Source organism: Rousettus aegyptiacus, unplaced genomic scaffold (assembly GCF_014176215.1).
Source record: "Rousettus aegyptiacus isolate mRouAeg1 unplaced genomic scaffold, mRouAeg1.p scaffold_m13_p_12, whole genome shotgun sequence".
Classification (NCBI taxonomy): Eukaryota; Metazoa; Chordata; class Mammalia; order Chiroptera; family Pteropodidae; genus Rousettus; species Rousettus aegyptiacus.
The window spans coordinates 34998526-35020082 of NW_023416287.1; the positions used below are offsets into that span (position 1 = coordinate 34998526).

General features: G+C 37.0%; 2 protein-coding genes across 3 annotated transcripts in view; one reads left to right on the top strand and one right to left on the bottom strand.

The window, feature by feature from the left end:
- Positions 1–341: 341 nt before the first annotated feature.
- Positions 342–11769, bottom strand: RBBP9 (RB binding protein 9, serine hydrolase). The gene is made up of 6 exons (XM_016146143.2): positions 11470–11769; positions 6704–6950; positions 5424–5466; positions 4582–4687; positions 2780–2865; positions 342–2362 (listed from the first exon to the last, which is right to left on the bottom strand). Exons 2-6 carry the CDS (start codon positions 6800–6802, stop codon positions 2127–2129), a joined length of 570 nt encoding a protein of 189 aa, XP_016001629.1. The 5' UTR covers positions 6803–6950; positions 11470–11769; the 3' UTR covers positions 342–2126.
- A 77-nt stretch (positions 11770–11846) lies between these two features.
- SEC23B (SEC23 homolog B, COPII coat complex component) overlaps positions 11847–21557 on the top strand; it is a 35852-nt gene continuing 26141 nt past the window's right edge. The window contains exons 1-9 of one of the 2 annotated variants that reach the window (XM_016146139.2): positions 11847–11965; positions 13895–14129; positions 15457–15514; positions 17876–17962; positions 18638–18874; positions 18981–19066; positions 19931–20075; positions 20499–20657; positions 21017–21132. In XM_016146139.2, coding sequence (XP_016001625.1) covers positions 13909–14129; positions 15457–15514; positions 17876–17962; positions 18638–18874; positions 18981–19066; positions 19931–20075; positions 20499–20657; positions 21017–21132 — 1109 coding nt within the window. In that variant the 5' untranslated portion in view covers positions 11847–11965; positions 13895–13908. Of the gene's footprint in view, positions 12004–13894; positions 14130–15456; positions 15515–17875; positions 17963–18637; positions 18875–18980; positions 19067–19930; positions 20076–20498; positions 20658–21016; positions 21133–21557 lie in introns of both variants that reach the window. The other variant, XM_016146138.2, reaches the window with a different exon arrangement.

The following is a 21557-nucleotide window of genomic DNA, read 5'->3' on the forward strand; positions in this document are numbered from 1 at the left end:
TTCAGCTCAGTAATCAATTTTTAAGAACCAGATAAATTCAGTGGCCAGCTATATAGAATTAGCCTTTGATGACACTAACTTTTTGATATAAAGATCACTTCAAGTATTGGAATGGCAAGAACAACATATGTCCTTCCTGGGACAGGGCCTACCACAGAGCTACAGTCTTGTTTAATAAGAAAACTGAACTTGGAAGAGAATTATAAGTGGAGAGCAGGAGCCAGTTTTAAATAGACTGTATTGTGTCTTGATAATCAGACTGATTTTTTTAAAGCTTACAATCAATGGCTAAAACATAAAAGTTTTCCTTGCTTTACCAGAATAAAGAGTCTCTTGAAACATTTTTTTCTATAGCATGTTTTTAATTTTGAATAATAACTGAAGGAGAAAAGAGAATAATTTTAAAATACAGCACTTCTGGTAATAGATACGTATAGGTGTAAACTTTAACTAAAACAAATAGTGAGGCTCTAGACTTTTGACAACACCAAAAAAATCAAATTGTGAATGAAAACCCTAATCCTTACAGTTGATTTCCATTCAGTATAAGGTAATTTGTTCACCTGAGAATAGCTATTTCCTGGAGTCTGTCAAGACCTCTTTATGCTTAATAATGGTCCATTTAGAGTCAAACATAGAATCATGAGAATCCATCAGTCGAAGGCTTAACTAGTTTATGTGAGATTCTTCCTTGAAACCCTTCTGATCTTAGTTTGGTAATAAATTAATTTTATGGAGCTGTGATTTTTATGATCAACTAAGCAAACTAGTCAAGCAGAAATAATTTCAAGTTGAGTCACTTCTACTTTGAACTATTATTCATTATTAGATGGTGGGCAAGAGAAGACTATAAAATACATGCCCTAGATTCCAGTGCTGTCCAGTATAACTATAGTAACGGACTGGAAATTGTTTAAGGTAATAGCTGGGGATTATAATAGGCAAAAAATGTTGGGAAATGTAAAAAGGGTTTTTTGGAGGGAGTGTGGTCGGAAGAAAAATGGAATTATGTTTGAAAGAGATCTTAAGGACCAGGGAAATTAAAAGGTAGAACTCCTTACAGAACAAAAACTTGAGGCAAGGAAAGATTATTTTTAAAAATACTCAAGACTGTAACAAAGTTCAAACTGTTCCCATGATTTCATCTGTTGATAATTATGTTCATTTTTCAGGCTTTATAGAGATATTTAAAGTACATGGCTAAGTTACTACATATGGCAGAGGTCACAAATGGATGGCTTGGACTTTGTGTGTCTTGCAGTGTTTGTAGTTTTTATTTACACTGTAGTTGCCAACTAACATAATCCATATGTATATGGATTGGACATATGTATATGGATTGGACATATACACATGGATTATATATACATACATTATATATTCCCTGAATATAAAAACCACCATATCAAGTTATTTCCTCAGAAAATCAGAAAATTGACAACATCTTGCCACAATCCCTTATGGCATGAATTCCTCACATGCCCTAGTCCTCAGCACTGTGATCTCACACAAATAAAGTGGATTGTGCTCATATTCCCTGCCTGACCCTTAGAGACCCTGCCTCATAACATTCTTGTTTCAATCTTTCAACATGTTCGAAGGACTGGAAGGCAGGGTGTCAAAGATGAAGGCCCAAGTCTGGGTTTAATATCCTGGGCCAGCTCAAAATAGCTAGTGTTTTGCACTCTATGCCAACACTCTGGACCTTTAGTCATGTTTTTCCACCATTAAAATAGAAGTTTTATTTCAAAGAGGAGTATAACTCCTATAACATACATAAAACTTACTTAGTTTTAATCTGGACTAGGAATCAGGAAACCTGGGTTCTATTTCTGTCCTATTCGCTTTGTGTAGATAAGGATATTTAAGCTGTCTTTACATCCCATATCATGTAGGAAAATACTGCTTTAGTTCATAGCAATGTAGGGAGACGTAGATTCTATGGACAACAGAAATGCTGTTTGTAACGGTTTGAACATTGAAAAGTTCTATATGTGTTTGCATTTTAGGCATTTTAGAACTTAATTTGATCTGTTTTATGTGTCCAGTAATCATCTGATAATAGATGATTATTTACTAATAATATGATCATTGCTCTACTATATTGGTATGCAAAATAGTGGAAATCATTCTGTCTGTGCTGGTATTTTGAGCATAAACTTTACCACATTAATCAGTTCAGGAAACTCCATGTTCTGAAAGTGTCCACGGTCAGTGAATCTATACAATTTGGCTTCCAACCTATCAGCCACTTCTTCTTGTTCCTTCCAGGGAAGGAAAGGATCATCAGTGGAGCCAAACTGTACAATGTGAGAGCAGTTGGTTTTGATCTTCTCCCACTGCCAGGGGCGACTGAAGTATCCTATGGGGAAAAAAATATAGATAACCTCTCAGTGCCCATGGATAAGTTCCATTCTAGCCATCTAAAACATCTAGTGAAGACCATAGCAGAGACACAAAGAATCAGAACCTAAATGTGAGTTAGAAGCACTTTGGTTTTCAAATCTGTAGGGCTTGATAGCAGAGGTACTTGTGAAGAGGGAGTATATAGCTTAAATGAAGTCACTCCTCAAGGGTTCAATTCTAGACTATGGATTAGAAAGAGGTGTATGACCTTTCAAAGTGTCAAACTTCTATTTAAATATGGATGGTAAAAATTTCTCATGTGATACTAGATTTTTTTTTAGCCTACTTGAAAGACAGTACTGTTTTATAACCTGAACAAGCAGCCCCATGACTAGTGGAAGGGCTTTTCTGAAGCTTCTGTCTTCAGACTTACCACTCGCACGCTCATTTTCGTCCCCCAAGTCTGATGTATATGCAGACACTAATACAATAGCATATACTTGATGTGTTTCTGCATACCTGGAGAGAAATGATGTCAGTTAATATTTAATGTTAAATCTGATCACCATAAAGTCAGTAAACCACCTAAAAATAAAAACCCACATGGAATGTGCTATATGCTGTTGAGATTAATATGAAAAATAGTAAGGAAACTACAGAACTACAAGTTCAATGGTTAATCAATAACCTTGGCTACTTGATGAGTTTCTACTTATTTTTCAAGGTAGTCCAAAAGTCTTCTATAATCCTTTCTGAATAAATATAAGTATAATCAGTCTTTATGCGTGCATTAATCTGTGTTTAGTACACATCAGCATAACTTGGTTTATACAGTCCTAGAGCATCTGATTCAGTGAATTGGGATTGAGGCCCAGGAATCTGCATTTTAAAGCAGACACCTCTCCCAACCCAAGTTACCAATGCAAGTGGTCTGTGAACCATATTTTAAGAAAAACTAGAGTAGCAGTAATGTACCTCTTCTGCCACACATTCCACATTGCATTGTACTCGTTTGTGTCATATTATACCTATCTCCCCTAATAAACCATCAGCTCCTTAAGGGCATGTATGAACTTTGATCTTTGTAACCCTGGTGCCTAGGACAGTGCCCAGCAAGTAGACATTCAGTGAAATATTTGTAGACATTTCTCCCACCAGCAAAGACTAGACTAAAGGAAGACATAGTAGAATAGTAACAGTTTCAGGGAGCTCTACATTGAAAAGCATTATTCATGTATGCTTTGATTAGTGTGGCTGAAAGCTTATGGAATTTGGTGAGATTCTCTAACATGAAATTCGTGTGACATTCTGTGAGACTACTTGGAACAAGAGGCTACACAAAAGCTATAATACTTTGTTATCTAGCTTGGCAAATATGGAAGAAACTCAACCTTAATAGGCTTATTCAGCCAGCTAAGTCCTTGCACCCAAGACCTTAAAAGCCTAAAGGGAAAGACAAATTATATGGAGAGCATCAGGGATATGCCCATGAATCCTAAGGAATGGGGGCTTAAGAGAAGAGGGAATATCAACCACTACCCTCCAACAAACACTAGGCACCTACCATATGCCAGACCTTCTTCTAGGGATTTCAGTGTCAGAGTGAACAAAGTCCACCCTCATGGAGCTTACATTCTACTGGCAGGAGATAAGAAATAAACGGGGTGTCAAATAATGGAAGTGCTATAGATAATAAGGAGGACAATAAAATGTAAAGAGGACAAGAGCCAGTGGGGTGACATTGCAGTTCCATACGGAATGATTAGAGAAGGCCTCACTGAAAGGAGACATTCAAGCAGAGACAAGAGAAAGCCAAGCAGGTATCTAGGAAAAGAGAGTTCCAGGTAGAACAGTGACAAGTACAGGCCTAAGGTATGCGCATGTTTGGCATGTTAAAGAATTCCAGTGAGGTCTGTAAATCAGGCTGGGGGCAGTAAAAGTAGAGATGGCTTCAGAGTTACTGGGAGCCTTGAAGACCAAGGAGTTTTTCTGAAGATGATGCAGCAGCTGGTGGGGTTTAGAGCTACTTGTTATAAAAGGATCACCGTATCCCAGTAAGAGCAAAAAAAGTTTGCTAATCCACTGACCAAACCAGGAAGGAATTAAGACAGATTATTTTTACTTTTGAGGTCAGCACCATTTCCTCTCCAGTGGAAACTTCGGATATACACAAGATATTTCCCAAGCAAGCTTGGCTGGTGCCTACACAGGGTGACAATTCAACAAGGATCGCACCTCATGGCTGCAATGGCCCCAGAACTGTGGCCAATGATGATGGTTTTCTCGTCACAGCGTAGCTCCGTCTCCATGAAGGGCAGCCAGATGCTCTCTCGAGCTATAACTAAGGTTGGGGGTAAAGAATCTGTCATTTGATAGGGACAGTCTTAACCTAATGCTGCCCCACCTTTCTAACATGACTACTCAGCAGTTCCCAACTTTTAAAACCACAGGACCACAATGAGAGATGAGGCTGTTTTAATACAGCCAAAGATCTGCATGTAGTTATTTGAAAGATTCAAATCCATAGTTTTGCTAGTTATTTTTTTTATCACGTTCTTGTAAGAAAATACTGAGGAAATAACAAAGTATGTATTTTGATGTAAACTTTCCAACTTAAAAAAAAACTTAACATTCTTTCAAATTCATATACATATATATATTCTTTCTTTCCAAAACAAATTACTGAGACATGTCATAGCCATACTCAGAACAAAAGTGGCAATGTAACATATTTAAATATTAGGATCTCATATAAATGCTCCAAAGTTTTATCATATCTCTGCCTCAAATGAAATGCCCATACTTTCTGCCAGAAAATATTTGTTGACTCATAGAAGGGAAAATCAAGTTGCTTGCAAAGTTGAAAATTAAGTTTTACCAAGCCCAGGTGCTTTTCTTGATCCTTACTAGAATTTTCTGTTTTTTGGTTTACACCCTCCTCCCCGAACTACTTGCCATCATTAGTTCTTAGGTACATATTGCCTTTGGCTTCTCTACTATAATATTCCTGTTCTCTCCCAGGAAAATGAGGTCAAAACCCAACAAGATGAGGCTATTTAAAAACATTTAAAACTTACTTGGATCAGGCATGTTTTTAGCCAAACACTGGAAACCAGGTATCTATGATATGGGGGGGAAAAAAGGCTATAGTAAAGAGCTTAATTACAACTAATATTTTGCTAGTAAGAAATGAGACACCTAATATGCTTCTTACAATCCAATAAGTATTTGCTTATCTTATGAAATGAAATACGTTGAGTTCTACAGCATTACATATGAGCATATAATCCCTTTCACAAACTCCATCTCTCTGTAGTTCTATATCTAGCCAGCTCTGTAGGTCTTTATATAAAAAGACTTATATCTGCATTTGTACATATATATTTATAACTACAGGCACATATCTGTAGAGAGGGCATGAATGAATGTGTTCTAGATAGACTGACCTGGAGCCAAACAGCCTGTGCGCCAAGGAGTAGGTACAATGTAGTACAGAAGCATGGTACAAAAAGTTGGCGATCCCATCCTCTTAGCTCCAGCCCTGAACTTTAGGTTTGTAGCTTTGGCCCTGGTTTTCAGCCACAACCCTGGAATTTTATCCCAGAAACCTACTCTAGAGGATGGCAACCCAGAAAGCATCCCTTATTGCCTGTTTATGGAAGAGAGTTTTTTTTTTTTTTTTTAAATCAAGATGCACAAGACAACCTACATACAGTAGAATGCCATTTTTATAAAGCTCACGAAGAAGCCAAATTAAACAGTACATTGTTTAAAAGATACATACACAGGTTGCAAAAGTACTTAAATTTTTAAAGGGAGCAAATGAAAAAATTTTAGAATGGCAGGGATATGGGATGGAGGACACACAGGTGGCTTCAAAAAACACGTTCTATATTTTTGGTGAGGGATTCTCAAGTATTCATTACATTATGTTAATACATTAATGCTACATATTGAATTAAAAAATAAATAAATAAAACTCTGAGCAGGGAGCAAAGAAAACAATCATCTAGGAAGCCCTAAATCTGAACCAGCAGCAGATACCGGACGGGGAGCGATCCAGTCTCCGTAGTTCCAAGCCAGTCTCCGTAGTTCCAAGAAGTGGTGCCTTGTACTCTAATGACTAAGCCCCCAGAGAAGTCCTCTAAGCAGTTTTATCAACCAAAGTTCCAACCACTAGTTCTAGAGTTTAAGAAAGCGCATCAGAGGAGAAGAATTAAAACACACAAGGCTGAGAGGAGGGTGTTGTAGGGAAGTAGGGGAGCGGGAGAAACACACGTTCAAACTTCAGTCTTCTGTCCCTTACGTCCCCTCCAGCTCCAAGCTGACTTCCTGGAGCACAAGGCGTGTCTCTTACCTGCTCTAGCTGCTTCTTCACCCAGCCATACCAGCCATGGGTGGCCACATCTCCGCCTCCGTTCCCGGGAACAATTACTGCCTTGCTAGGAGAAGCCATGAAACCAGGACCACTGTACTCTAGCAGCGAACCCTGCAGTGGTCAGAACCTGAAACCCCATCCGCGGAAGAGGCTGAGCTGCGGCATTCTGGGAATTGTAGTTTTAGGGCGTCGATAGGGCAGTTTTCTCACTCTTCGGCCTGCCTTCCTACACAAGGCAGTAAAAAACAAAATTTGTGAGTTTCTATCAAATGTAAATCACATTTTACTTGCCTCTTACTAGCGCTCTTATTGTTCCCTTTAATTTAGGACAGGTTATGACGTGCCCAGAATGTGTTACCTCTTTCTCTTCGCTGGAATTACTGATATTTTTGTAGTAGTGTTTTTAGTTCCAAACCTGCAGAACATAACCTATTCACTGAGGACTCCTGAAATCCACATTATTTTCAATTCTGATTGCAAAACAGTTCTTAGTAGAATATTCAATATTAGCTGTAGTTGTTATTTTTCATTATTTTAAACCCTGTCCTTTACAAAGTTTTTACCATTTATATAGAACATGTGGATAACACTCAAACTAATTTAGACACTGCAGATATTGAGGTACCAATGAAATGGTTGACCTATTATAATATGGCAGTCCTGAAATTTTAGGAACTGGTCGTATCTTATAGATGTATCCAGACCTTATTAATTTGAAGAGGGCAGTGTGTGTGTGTGTGTGTGTGTGTGCACGCGCGCGTGTACACCCGCACGCTTATATATGAGAGTGAAGAGGAAAATATTTCTAATTTCTTGCCCCTCCCACGGACTGACTTACTGTGTACATCAGGTTTGTGTTAGCATCTGACAATTGAGAAACACTCTTTGCAGTTATTTTTTGAACAAGCACAAGTAGATGATCAATGATACACTGTCCCACCACCAAATTCTTTAGAAAGAGCATGACGCATTCTTTCCTCTTAGATCTTAGATTCTGGATTTTCTTAAAAAGGTCAACATTATTTAACTTTAAATGTAAACTTATTCACGTAACGTTAAATGTAAACGAGAAAGAATGAACTACTGACACACAAATGCTATGAATGGGTCTCAAGAGGATTATGCTGAGTGAAAGCTGCTAGACAAAAAAGAGTACACACTATATGATTCCAAGAGGCACAAGGAAACATTGGGGGATAATATACACATTCATTTTCTTGATTGTGGTGATGAGTGTCAAACTTTAACAAACCGTACACTTTAAATTTGTGCAGCTGATTGTATGTCAATTATACCTTAGTAAAACTTTAAAATTTAAAAATAAATTAAAACAACTGGAGGCATTCCTGTAGCCAAGGGTTGTTTGCTTAGTAGTTTTTAGTTCAAAGAAACAATGACAGGAACTGTCTTTAACAGGAACTTAACAGGAAGTGTCGGCTGAAAAAGGATCTACCCTTCCTTAAGGTTCATTTTAAGATTTGTCTTTCTTCTCACTCATAGGGTGATTAGCTCTTCTTTTTAGAAGCAGAAAAATAAGGTAATGAACTCAACTCTCACTTTTCTCAGACTGTTTATGTCAACAATAATTGCAGATAACTTTGTACAGTGACATATGGTTACTAGATTTCTCATGGTGATCACTTCATCAGATATATAAATGTCAAATCACTATGTTGCACAGCCGAATAATGTAATATTGTATGTCAACTATACTTTAACTAAAAATAGCTTTATATTACAAAAAATAATGATTGCTGAAATTATATAATTACACATGAATCCACCTTTTTTTCTTTTCTACTTTTTATCTATTATACAAGCATTTTCTGAGTTTATCATCATCAGAGGAGAAATAGCTTGGTTTCAAAACAACATTTTTATAAATTTTAAAAATTTTGCATTTATATCTGGTATATCATTTGATAACGTTGAAAAGAGTTGTTCACAAGAATTCACCGAGAAAATTTCAGTCTTTCTAATGGATTCAACCACTCTCCTCTAAGGCCCTCTTTCTGAATAATCTTCTACCTGAACTTTTCCTTTCAGGCCAGGACTCTTCTGTAGGCAGTTTATATCTAACCCTTCAAACTCACTGTTCAAGCATTCTCCCCTCTTATACTTTTCCATTTCTTTCACATATTATTTTTTAATCATTAAGAGAAGGGAAATAAAAGAAAGTCTTCTTAAGAGTCTTGAAGCACACATGGGAATTAATTAGGAAAGGAAGAGAGGTAAGAGGTAAAGAGATTGTTCTTAGCAGAGAGGAGGGCATGCAAAAGGGCACAGAAGAGAAATGGCACAGTTGGACTTGGAAAAACAACTGGTTCAGTGCTGTAGAAATGTGTGGAAATCACAGAGCCCCTTGAGCACCACAATAAGCAGCTTCTATCCTGTGAGTTCCGGGAAAACTATGTAGAGTTTTCAGCAAGAGAATGTCAGAATCAGGTGTGTGATTTTGAAAAATCTATCTGGTAACCAAAGTGAGATTTGGGTTTGGCAAAATTCAGGCAAAGAGATGATTTGGGAGGCTGTGACAGTAATCCAATGAGAGGGGATGAGAATTTGAATTAAGTAGATAAATAGAATTAAGAAATATTTAGAATAACAGATCAATAGGATTAAGGGGTTGGAAATGTAGGGGAAAAATACAAATTTACTTAAGTTTTACATGACATGAGAGCCTTCATAAGGAAGTGAAGATCCAAAGAAGCAGTTAAATCTGATTGTTTAATGTTAGGTTTGAAAAAAAAAAAAAGAGTGAAAAATCATGGGGAAATGTGATAGGACAAGAGGATATGAGCAGTATGGATAGTAAACTCTGGGAAATTTAGCAAGCACTGTTCATTCCAATTCATCTTCAGAGGTAAGAATGCTCCTTTCCTCCTGGGCGGGAACTTTCCACATGAAAGTCTTAGGACCTGCTTTAGGGAAGGTCAGAGAGTAGTTCCTTCAGGTTATTCAATATGTCAAGGTGTCATATTTTCAGGTAGTGTGTCCTGAACCACGTCAAGAGAAGGAGGGGCCAAGGATAACTCTCTAGTTTCCAGACAGAGCAAGTGGGAGAAGAATTGTATCTCTAAGTGAAACAAAGTACAAGAGGCAAAAGGTTAGTTTAGGGGCAAAGGGAAATGTAAATTCAGTTTAGAACATAATGATATTGAGATGCCCAAGAATACCCAGAGATATCCAGCAGGTTGTTTAATATATGAATCTGATGTTAGAGAAATATAAGCCAAAAATACAGAATGTAGATTATAGGTGAGAAATCATATTTCAGGAAAACTGTGAAAGATTTTGAAATACTCGAGTTTATTGGGTGAACTTTCTGTGGAATGCTGGGTAGTTTTAAAAGGAAACTCTGGAGTCATCTGATCATAGGGGCTGTGTGCCTTTATCTTTGACTAAACTCTTTGACAATGCTGTAGAGATAGCAATTAACTTATGGAAATTGGATAATAATACAAATGTTTCTCACCCATAACAATACAAATAGCTCCTGTCCACAGCAATGCAAATTAATTTTGTGTGATAGAGAATGTGTCTCTATAAATCAAATTTTTCTTTGAACTAGTTTTAATATCCTTACTGGTTCCCTTATTGAGTTATGTAGAATTGGTGACAATATTCATTTATATTTGTATGAGGGCCATAATTTTACCTTTTTGAAACAAACAATTTTGAAGGTTTCACCAGCATCCCAATGGATTCACCTGACAAAGCCAGGTAAATCATGTTGGTAGAAGATGAAATTAGGTTAGTGCATCTCTTAAAGGAGCTCTGTCTGATTAGCTTATGGAGATAAATACATACTTATATAAATCATTTCTTCCTAAAACTCCCAGAAAATAAGGAAATTAAATGTCATAATTTAAATGTGCTAGTTTTTTTTTTTTTTTAATTCTTACTACAGAAATTTCTAGTACAGAAAGAATCCAGGTTCAAATCATCAAAGCAAATTTTTGCCAAACGATATTTCAATGTTTGGTTTAAAAAAAAAAAACAGCTCTATGTCTTTTCTCAGTGTAAAGTATAATAATACACAAGAGTGTATTTTGAGATTTTTCCTTGATGAGAGGAAAATTAATTTGAATTTCCTAAATTTATACACATATAATGATTAAATGACCTAACATTACTCTTACATGTTTTAAGAACATGAAGAGTAAATTTATTCAACAAAACTAAGTATTCTAACAAACTTTTTATATCAATAGTAATTATGTTTCATAATACATGGACTTAAACGAATTTCTATGATCTGTAATTTAAAACTCTACTAATATTAAACTGAGCTAATTAATCGTAATTCTTGGATGCCTAGATATGTTGTAAGCATTTTAAGTTCATGTAGTTTTGCTTATTTTTATATGCTACAAAGAGACTATATCTCTGGGTCAGATTAATAAATGTGCTCATTTTTGCCACTTAAAAGAAGGCGTAAAACAGTTGTGGTGGTCGTATAAGTTGCACTCTATGTCGTTATGAGGTTTTTTAAATCTTCTGAAGTGCTTGGATATGCTAGTTCTCAGTTATTCACCTCCTCATAGAAGGACGACAGGAATAGACAAGTAGAGCGGAACTGTGCGCTAGTGCCAGTCTCCGCAGAAAGCGCGAGCCACCAGAGAGAGATGAAGAAACCTTGTAACATGATGGAACAGAACCACACCGGTGGAACTCACGAGGAATCTTAATTAAACCCAGAGACCTGCCCCAACACAGGTGTGTACAGGAGTCTTAACACTCACCGCCCCTACGTTCACCCCGTCCCTTCCCGCACGCTGACAACTCCTTCCGGCCAGCTTCAGTTTCCATCTCGTGGCGCTGCTTCTTCTTCCGGGCCTTACGTCATCGTTCTCGCTTTCCAGTAACTAAGGAGATGAAAGGGATGTCTCACTGAGGCGAGTGGATGTCATACTGGATCAGGGCGAACCACTGAGGCATGCTAGTTATGCCTAGGCAACAGTACGACAGGCGCTGGGGTTTTCTAAAATTGAAACGTTTAGTGAAGTGGAAATACGTGTGTTCTGAGGAACTGGTTTTGTAGAGCGAGGCTGAATTGTCTTGCCCCCTTCCAAGATGGCGGCGCGGCTTCTCTGAGTATCTTGCTTCCGTTCGTAGGCTCGGAGGTGCTCTTTGATTGGTCCGCGGGCGGCGCCGTGACTAAAAGGGGCTCTGACCAATCGGCTGAAAGCTGAGCTGGACTTGACGGAGGAAGACGGGGCTGGTTTCACGTAACTGGAGGTACGGAGGGCTGCGGCAAAGTGAGCGGGTCTGGTCAGGTAAGTGGGGAGCATAGGAGACGGAGGTCCGAGGGCATGGACTTGCCTCTCTGTGGAGGACTAATGGTCGGCTCCGGGCATGAGGCCGGTTCACGACGGGCAGAGGAACCGAGGGAATCGGTGACCCAGGGGTCTTCTGGGAGACGCGTTCCCCGCCAGGCTTCTGGCCTCTGAATCACACGGTGCGGAAGGACCCAACTCCCCTTTTACAATTGAGGAACTCGAGATTCAGGTGGAATGACTTCTGTTTCCTGGTCGAGCTGGAATTAGAACCCAGGTCTTCAAGAGTTAAGCCTTTACTTAAACTGAGTCCCTGTGTACTGAAAAAGTTATGTCTTGGGGTACGAGTGGTTCCGTGTTTTGTTTTGTTTTTGGCAGATACTCCTGTAGGATCTTACCAGTCCTTTCATTCATTCATTCATTCATTCATTCAGCAATTAACATTTTCAGACACCCTTCCCCTTTAAGAATCAGGTGTAAGCCATAGAAAAATGCACATTTGCTCATACACAGAATTTTACGTAAGTTTCAAGAGGATTTATTGACTCTTCGAAGTCCCCCGGGAGTTATGTGCCCGGGTTAAGAATCCATGCTCTAGAAAGGGTGAGGGGAAGGAGCAGTGGGAAAGTGGGAGACCAAGTTTGAATACGTAGGTGCTTTAGGACATTGTATAGAGCCAGTACCTTTTGATGAACTATTTTGATAAGGGAAAGTCATTTAAAGTAGACTGCTGAGGTACTTAGTTAGAATTGTGGTATTAGGACTTGCTTTGATTCCCACCTGAGTTCTCTCTGCCACCTAGCAAGTTGCAGAAGTGCCTTATGTGTGTACACAGTGTCTCAGTTTCCTGCTTTTGCCAGAAATAACAAATATGTGTCTTAGACTTTCAGATGGAGTAAACATTTGAAATTTTTGCAGCCTGGGTTGTGTGTAGTAATTAATTTATCTGCTTTACTAGCCATATAATACTATTATCTTGGTCCAAATTATTTATGGTATGGCATTTCTCATAATAACCCAGAGACAATTATTATTCAGCATTGCATGAAATATGCTCTAGAAGGCAATAATATTGTAGATTCTTTAATTTTTCTTTTCCTCCCATTTTCCTGAGGGGCGTATTGCCTTGAACACTAATAGTTGAGGTGTGTGTTAGCCTAGACTTTAGAATGTAAACAGGATGTATGAAACAATCAGCAGTGTTTGAAAAGCTTAGGTTATTAACTGGAATCTTTTCACTGCATGGGCATAAGCAATCATGACAAGGAGAGAGGTCTTGGTGAGGAACTCACTAAGCCTAATAGCAAACTTTCCCTTTGAAATGTTGGTGATTCTGAAGTAGAAATTTGCCCAGAATTGGTGGCTGTTTCCATTAATTGAATTCCCACATTAGGTTTCAGTTATTTTCTCCACAGTTAATAAAGGGAGGAGGGAAAAGGGCACAGAATCAAGATCACTTGGTATATAAAATTAAAGTGTTTGCCTTAGTAGAGCAAGGAAGGGGATCAGGAAGGAAGATAGCTGGATGCTGGAACAGGATTTGAGACTTACCCTTGGGCAAAGTGCAGAAATTAGTGTGGCTAAGGTGATGGGATAATATGAGGAAGTTTAAATTAGTATTCAACTACATCCAGCTTGGAGATGATTGAATTATTATAAACCTCCTGCCCCTTTCATTTATTTTAAGTGCTAGAGGGGAGAGTTGAGAAAGGAACAGTAGTCAAAGATAATTGTGAAGTTAATCAGCTTTGGGGAGCTCAAGTGATGTTGTCATCCTGCAGTGCCAGGTTTTTCCAGACTAAGTGTTTAAGAAACATTGCGTTAGTGGACCATCTTTTTATTTTTGACATTTAGTTGAGAATTTCACATACAATTAAAACTTTATTTCCAGTGTCTTTTTAGACTATGGCAACATATCTGGAGTTCATTCAGCAAAATGAAGAACGAGATGGTGTGCGTTTTAGTTGGAATGTGTGGCCTTCTAGCCGTCTCGAGGCTACAAGAATGGTTGTTCCTCTGGCTTGTCTCCTTACACCTTTGAAAGAACGTCCCGATCTGCCTCCTGTACAGTATGAACCTGTGCTTTGCAGTAGGCCAACTTGCAAAGCCATTCTCAATCCACTTTGGTATGAATTCTTTTAAAAACTAGTAAAAATGATGAATACAATAAATTATGACATTTCTGTGATAGTCACGTAAGTGATTGAATTTGGACAAGTCGTCAAAATTGAGATTAGTAGATGGTGAGATTCTTAGTTGATGAACGCTTTTAGAAATCTCCCTGGCTTAATACTCCAGAAAAAATTAGAATTTATGGGAATGAAATGGGAGTAGAGGGAAATCATTTGAAATTTTTTTTTTTTTTAATTTTTGCTGATTTTCAGTTTGTATTTGGGTCAACGATAGATTTTATTGGGGCCTATTAAAGCATTTTCTCAAAAAAGAAATCCAAAACTTTAGACATTTTCCTCATATATACCTGGTATGGTGATGCTGTAATAGAAGAAATTTTAACTCAACAATTTTATTGTTAAATATAATTTTTTTGCTCCTAAAATAGCAACCTCTATTTTTCTTAAATGTGAGCATTATTTGAAAGAATTTTTAAATAGGTGAGAAATGTCATAAATACTCTTTGAAATATAAAATTTTTATGTGAGGGAACATTTTGTACTTCATTCCCCTTGCTTTTACTTATTGCGCCTGTATATTAGATGCTGCATCTCTTCTTTTAAAATGATAGCCACTGATTGTTAACTTCCTAAATGTAGAAGATGGGTAGGGGAAGCAACTAAAATATCTTGAACTATTTCTAGGAAGTGTATTGATCCAGAAACATGCCTTTCTTCAAGTGAGCTAAGTGCGGTTAATGCCTGGGAAATACTTCCTTACATGAAATGTACTTTTTAGTATTGAAATTTAGTAGTGTCACATACCTGAACAATAAAGATGTAATAAAAATTACAAAAACTGCATTATAGTAACATGGCAAAAGGAAATAACCTGTAGTTTATATAAAGCATGAAGTTTTAAATATTACCCAGGAAATTGGAAAAGAGAAAAATATATTTACTAATTTCTCATTACTGCTGTTGGAAGGAAACTTTCATTGTACTTAACAGCCAGAACTCTTAACTGAAGTGAAAGTTATGCATACCTTCATCCATTCATGCACCCACACAGAAACATATGTCTATAGGATTTACTAAACTTGAAGTTTACATTTGAATGCTTTCTACCTTAAAAATGAAAATGTTCAAACAGAGACTCATGGACATGGACAATGGACTAGTATTTACCAGAGGGGAGGGAGAAAGAGGGAAGTAGACAGGGGGAAAAAATTTAAATAATTTCTTCAATATAATTAATTAATTAATTTGAACAGATAAAAACTATTGAGAGTAAAAAAAAAAAAATGAAAATGTTACCTAGTTGTAATTATTTTTCTCACAGTCAGGTCGATTACCGGGCAAAACTTTGGGCCTGTAATTTCTGTTTCCAAAGAAATCAGGTATGTGAATTATTTTTAAAAGTATTTTTAATGTTTCATTTTAGTTGTACCACTCAGAAAAAAATTAAACGAGGTTGAATTTATGTCTGCATTGGCAGGCAGCAATTTTTGCTGGACTCAAGATGACAGCTTTTGTTAAGCATAATACTGAATGTTGAACATTTGTGATTTTTCTGTTGAACAGCAACTCAGTTTCACTATTTGGGTCCTTGTCATTTACTATTGTGGAGACATAGAATTCCCTTTTCTTGTGAGTTCTCTATAGGCAGTGAATTCGTTACCATAAGAAAACAGACATGTTGTTTACATTTCATTTGATTTCAGTTAGACTATCTAATTGGATAGTGTACGTCACTGAATTTTCAGTTTCTGATCTTTTTAACTTTTAGAGTCCAAGTATCAGTGTTGAACTTCTTTTAGTTTAAAATTTTTTAAACTTCTAAACTGGAAGGTGCTCTCAAATGACAAAAGAGACTTCTTTAAATTGAATTGTGCCTATGATGGAAATGTTCTAAAACTGGATTGTGGTGGTCATTGCACAACTCTGTACATTTAATAAAAGTCATTGAATTATACATTTAAAATGGGTAGGTTTTGTAGTATATATTATGGTATATAAACTACCTCAATAAAGCTGTTAGAAAATGATTAATTGTGCCCAACATAATGTACAGTGCTTTAATAGATCTTAAGATGTTAATAACATGCATTTATTCATGTATTTGATCATAATTAAAATTAGTCTCACTCTCACATGTAGTACATAATAAGTCCAGTGTTGAAAGGAATAATTTACAGTTAATGACTATAGACTTGGAAACTATAAGCAGCTACCATTCATGATTTGTCACCATAAAGATTCAGAAGTATATACAAATGTTAAAAACATTTCTACCTTTTAATACATTCAGAATTGATGTCTTTGTTCAATATAATTTATTGTGAAAATTTTAGATTCTGCAATGTCAGCAGTAAAAAGGCAACCCACAGAATGGGTGAAAATATTTGCAAATCATATATCTAATAAGGGATTAATATCCACAATATGGAGAGCACTCATACAATTTAACAACAAAAAACAACCCAATTCAAAAATGGGCTTGAATAGATATTTCCAAAGATTATATACAGATGGCCAATAAGCACATGAAAAAATGTTCGACATCACAAATTATTAGTGATATTTACCAAATGATATCCAGCATTTTCACTTCTGGATATATATCCAAAAGAATTGAAAGCCAGGTCTTGAAGAGATACTTATAAACCCATATTCATAGAGGCATTATTCAGAATAGCTAAAACTGAAGCAACCCAGGTGTCCATTGATGGATGAATAAATAAGCGAAATGTGGTACATACATGCAATGGAATATTCAGCCTTAAAATGGAAGGAAATGGACATGTTACAACATGGATGAACCTTGAGGACATGCTAAATGAAATGTTATAAAAAGACACATACTGTATGATTCCACTTTTATTAATTACTTTGAACGGTCAAAATCATAGAATCTGAAAATAGAACTGTGGTTGCCAGGGGCTGGGCAGAGGGGATAATAGGGAGTTAAAGTGTTTCAGTTGTGCAAGATGAAGAGAGTTCTGGAGATGAATGGTGGAGACAGTTGCACAACTTTATGAATGTATTTAAGACCACTGAACTATACACTGAAAAAAGATTAAGATGATAAAGTTTATAGATATTTTGTCACAATAATAATTTTTTTGGGAAAAAAAACAACATATAAGCTTGAATTTAAAATGTTTGCTGGGAGTTTTAAAAACAAAAGAAAAAGCCCATGACATTTTGTTTAGCACAAAAAGTGAGTCATAAAATTGTGTGAACAGGACAACCTCAGCTATGCTTTAGAAATAGTCTGAAAGACAGTATACTAAGATGTTGACAGTAACTGCCTCTAGGTGATGGGATTGTGAGGGGTTTTTATTTCTTTGTTTTCTTATATTTTTCTGTACTTGTCAATTTTTCTACAATGAACATGTAGAAAACAGCCAATATAATAAACACAAATAAAAACTTTAGTCTTCTTCATAGACTGTATTGTAAGATAGCTAAAATTTCTGCCCTTGAGTTGCAGAACGGTGCTTAAGAAATGACTTTTAATGGTGCATTTTTAAAATCATTTACAAGTTATACTGTAACTTAAAACTGCATTACAAAAGTTATAATATGGTATAAATATAAGGCAGATTTATAGATTTAAAATTTTGATTTTTATATTTTAGTAACATGTATATAGCACATTTTCAGAATTAATAAGTCATTAACTATTTTATAAATGAGAAATAAAAGGCATAACGTAAATATATTTCAGCCCTAATAAAACATAACATTGTTTTCAGTTTCCTCCAGCTTATACAGGCATATCTGAGGTTAACCAGCCTGCTGAATTGATGCCCCAATTTTCCACAATTGAGTATGTGATACAGGTAACTTGTTTGTCATGCATTTAATGAGCACAATATTGAGTTTCTCCTGAAATGCTATTCTTATGTGTGTCTTACCTGTCTGCAGGATTCAAAGATGTGAGGGCAGCAAGATCCTTAAACATTAGATTATGGTATACATTATTTTTAGGTCTTGAGGGAAGTGTATAAAAAAAGGTAGCACTGATTAAATTCAAACTCTGTCCTCCAGAGTGTGGACTTTGTCCACAGCCTTCTCCATTTCAATTTTTACTCAAATGGTACTTTTTAAAAGAGGCAGCCCTGATCTACCATTTAATACTAGAACCTGCCCCTTACTTCTACTCCTGACATTTGCAATCCCCCTTACCTTCTCCATTCGAGAAAATTAGCTCCTTGAGGCAAGCAGGAATCTTTGTTCTTTTGGTTCACTGTTGTATATCAGGACCTGGAACAATATCTGGCACATAGAAGGCTTTCAAAAACATGGAATAAATTGTGGGATACAAATAGTTTTTACTTTGTTTGTTTTAATAGAACTTATCATTTAATGAGGTAAGTAGAGGTTTGTTTAGATGTCCTTATTCCCTGACACTAAATATAGATGAAGACCTGTTATTCACATACCTGATTTGCTTTTAATAAGCTGGATATGTCTGCCTGTGTATTGATTATTGTGCTGTTTTTCTTTGCATAAAGCGAGGTCCACAGTCCCCTCTTATCTTCCTCTATGTGGTTGACACATGCCTAGAAGAAGATGACCTTCAAGCACTCAAAGAATCCCTACAAATGTCCCTGAGTCTCCTTCCTCCAGATGCTCTAGTGGGTTTGATCACTTTTGGGAGGATGGTGCAAGTTCACGAACTCAGCTGCGAAGGAATCTCCAAAAGTTATGTCTTCCGAGGGACCAAGGATTTAACTGCAAAGCAAATACAGGTTTGTGCCTTGCTTATACACAAGCAAGAGCAAGGGCATTTACTAAAAATTAATTAGTCATTCACTTTCAGCGTTATGGGAAATGAATCTTTTTGGGGTTTTTTAGGATATGCTGGGCCTGACCAAGCCTGCCATGTCCATGCAGCAAGCAAGACCTACTCAACCACAAGAACACCCCTTTGTTTCCAGCAGGTAGGCTACCAACATAGTGTGTAACACATACAGTAGTGGGCAAGGTTATCCACTGGAGTGAGGGGGAAAAAAGTGTTAGAACTTTTAGTTTCTTATTTTTAGAGAAAAAAAAATGATTAAGCCTAACCAGTATTTAATTTTCATTAATGTATATAACCTCTGAGTGTGTGTGTATGTGTGTAAATTATATGTGCATTCACATACATATATACACATACATGTGTGGCTTGTTTGCTCAGCATGCTTTTCCTCTTAGTGTTGTATCGTCACAAAAGTTTTGAGACCATTGTACTTAATCATTTCCCTCCTTTTAGACACATAGCTGTTGTAGCTGCTCGCAGTAAATTGATTCTTAAGTAAAACAGAAAATGGAAAAGGCTTCTGTTGGGTGTTCTCAAACCTAGGACCAGGCATGTTGAGTGTCTGGGACTGCCCCGGGGAGGGGTAATGGTTGGCAAACATGATAAAATGCATTGCCTGACCTGCTGGGGACAGCTCGGTACTCTGGTAAGAAATCAGTGTGTTTCTCTGTTACTCCCAAGGCTTAAGAGAAACACAAACTGTGAATCTTTAGATTGATGAAGATTGTCCACATAGATGAACCTATGATTTGTTCCTATTGAAATTGATTTTATTCCATGCTGCATATATAAATTGCTATATATTAGGTTTTAAAATATATTCTTGAATAAAATTGCTTGAGTTGTTTTGTTTTTGTAGTTAGAGATAACTTGGAAGGAAAAAAATTACAGGTTTTTTCTACTCTGAATAATTATTTTGAAGAGCAGTAACTATGTGCCATAGGACTGAAGACCAGAGTACTTTATTGAACCAAGATTGATATGTCTATTCAAAATCATGCAGGTTTCTTCAGCCTGTTCACAAGATTGACATGAACCTCACTGACCTTCTTGGGGAGCTGCAGAGGGACCCGTGGCCTGTAACTCAGGGAAAGAGACCTTTGCGATCCACTGGTGTTGCTTTGTCGATTGCTGTTGGCTTGTTGGAGGTAACTCACAACTTACTGAGACTCCCTAAAACCGTGCAGGCTTGCTCTCAGAAGTTGTGTTTGTTGGTCTTGTTTGAAAATCAGTTGCGACCTAAATCAACTGACTGTCTGTCATAAAGTGCTTTAGTCATTATCATCCACCTTGAAGAAGCCACTCAGTGTTTTGAAATACCAAAAGTTTTGATGAGAAACACCAAGCAATTAGGGTAATGGGAAATGCTCACAGTAAATTAATAAAAGTATACAAAACATTAATGTTGGAAGAGATAAGGCTGCTTCTCTGCATTGTTATCTGCATTATATTCTGCAATATCATCAGTATTCAGTACAGCTGATGAGAACTCATCTTTGTAGTAGTTTTTAGAGAAACAAACATAAAGGTGGAGTTGTATGCTTCTAAAAGGCTGCCATTTACTGTTTTAGGGCACTTTTCCAAACACAGGAGCCAGGATTATGTTGTTTACTGGGGGTCCGCCCACGCAAGGGCCTGGCATGGTGGTTGGAGATGAATTAAAAGTTCCTATTCGTTCCTGGCATGATATTGAGAAAGATAATGCACGTTTCATGAAAAAGGCAATCAAGGTAAGTGCTCCTGGATACAGACTGTAGTTGTGGTAATCCAGTACTGGGTTTAGGTTGCTCTGGAGTGACAGCTACTTTGCTGAGGCCATGCTTTGCGATCAGCAAGTTGTTCTTGTTGAGATGACTTTATAGACCTTGGCCGCTGTTAAATTACTGCCTCAATCCTGGGACCTTAGAGTGGGTGTCCTTACAACTGCCAAAAGTGTTTAGAAATTAAAAACTACATTTTAATTTTATTTGGATTTTTAAAAAAATCTGCCTGTCATATTCCTATATTTGATTACATCTCTTTGGTATAGTAAGGCATATCTAGTAAATAATGTTATTGTTTTATGAAAATAGTTTTCTTATCTTTACAGCACTATGAAATGCTTGCTAATCGAACTGCTACAAATGGTCACTGCATTGATATTTATGCTTGTGCCCTTGATCAAACCGGACTTTTGGAGATGAAGTGCTGTGCAAATCTTACTGGGTATGTTGACAGTGAACACCTGGGAAATGTGAGAGTTTATTTAAGGGAAGAGAAATGAATGATGGAACTATAGGAATGGGAAAGGCTATGGTTTCACATAGCTCCAGGCTGTGGTTTCAGAGGCTTGGAAGGTGTGTGGGCCTCTTGGAGGAAGAAACAGTGATGAGCAGGAGATCTGAAGGGTTCACTATAAACAAATCATATTAATGTCGTTTCTTTCTTAGAGTTGTTACAGATACCAGAGCAAGAAAGCAAGCAGTCATAGAGGATGTGGCCTTCAGCAAGGCACTTCTTTTTGAGAAGGTGGGAAAATTGGGTCTTACTGCCAGAGCAATTAGGAGAACCTTCACCTGGCTTGGTGACCTTTCCTAATGACTAATGCCACACACATACTAAGCCTGAGTGTGCTCACTTAGAGCCTGACT

Excerpts from the sequence above, each read along its gene's own strand:
- RBBP9 (XM_016146143.2), bottom strand. The coding sequence starts at position 6,802 with ATGGCTTCTCCTAGCAAGGCAGTAATTGTTCCCGGGAACGGAGGCGGA. Across the intron at positions 5,467-6,703 it reads TGAAGAAGCAGCTAGAGCAG|ATACCTGGTTTCCAGTGTTT; the intron begins GTAAGAGACACG and ends CCCATATCATAG. Across the intron at positions 4,688-5,423 it reads TAAAAACATGCCTGATCCAA|TTATAGCTCGAGAGAGCATC; the intron begins GTAAGTTTTAAA and ends CCCCAACCTTAG.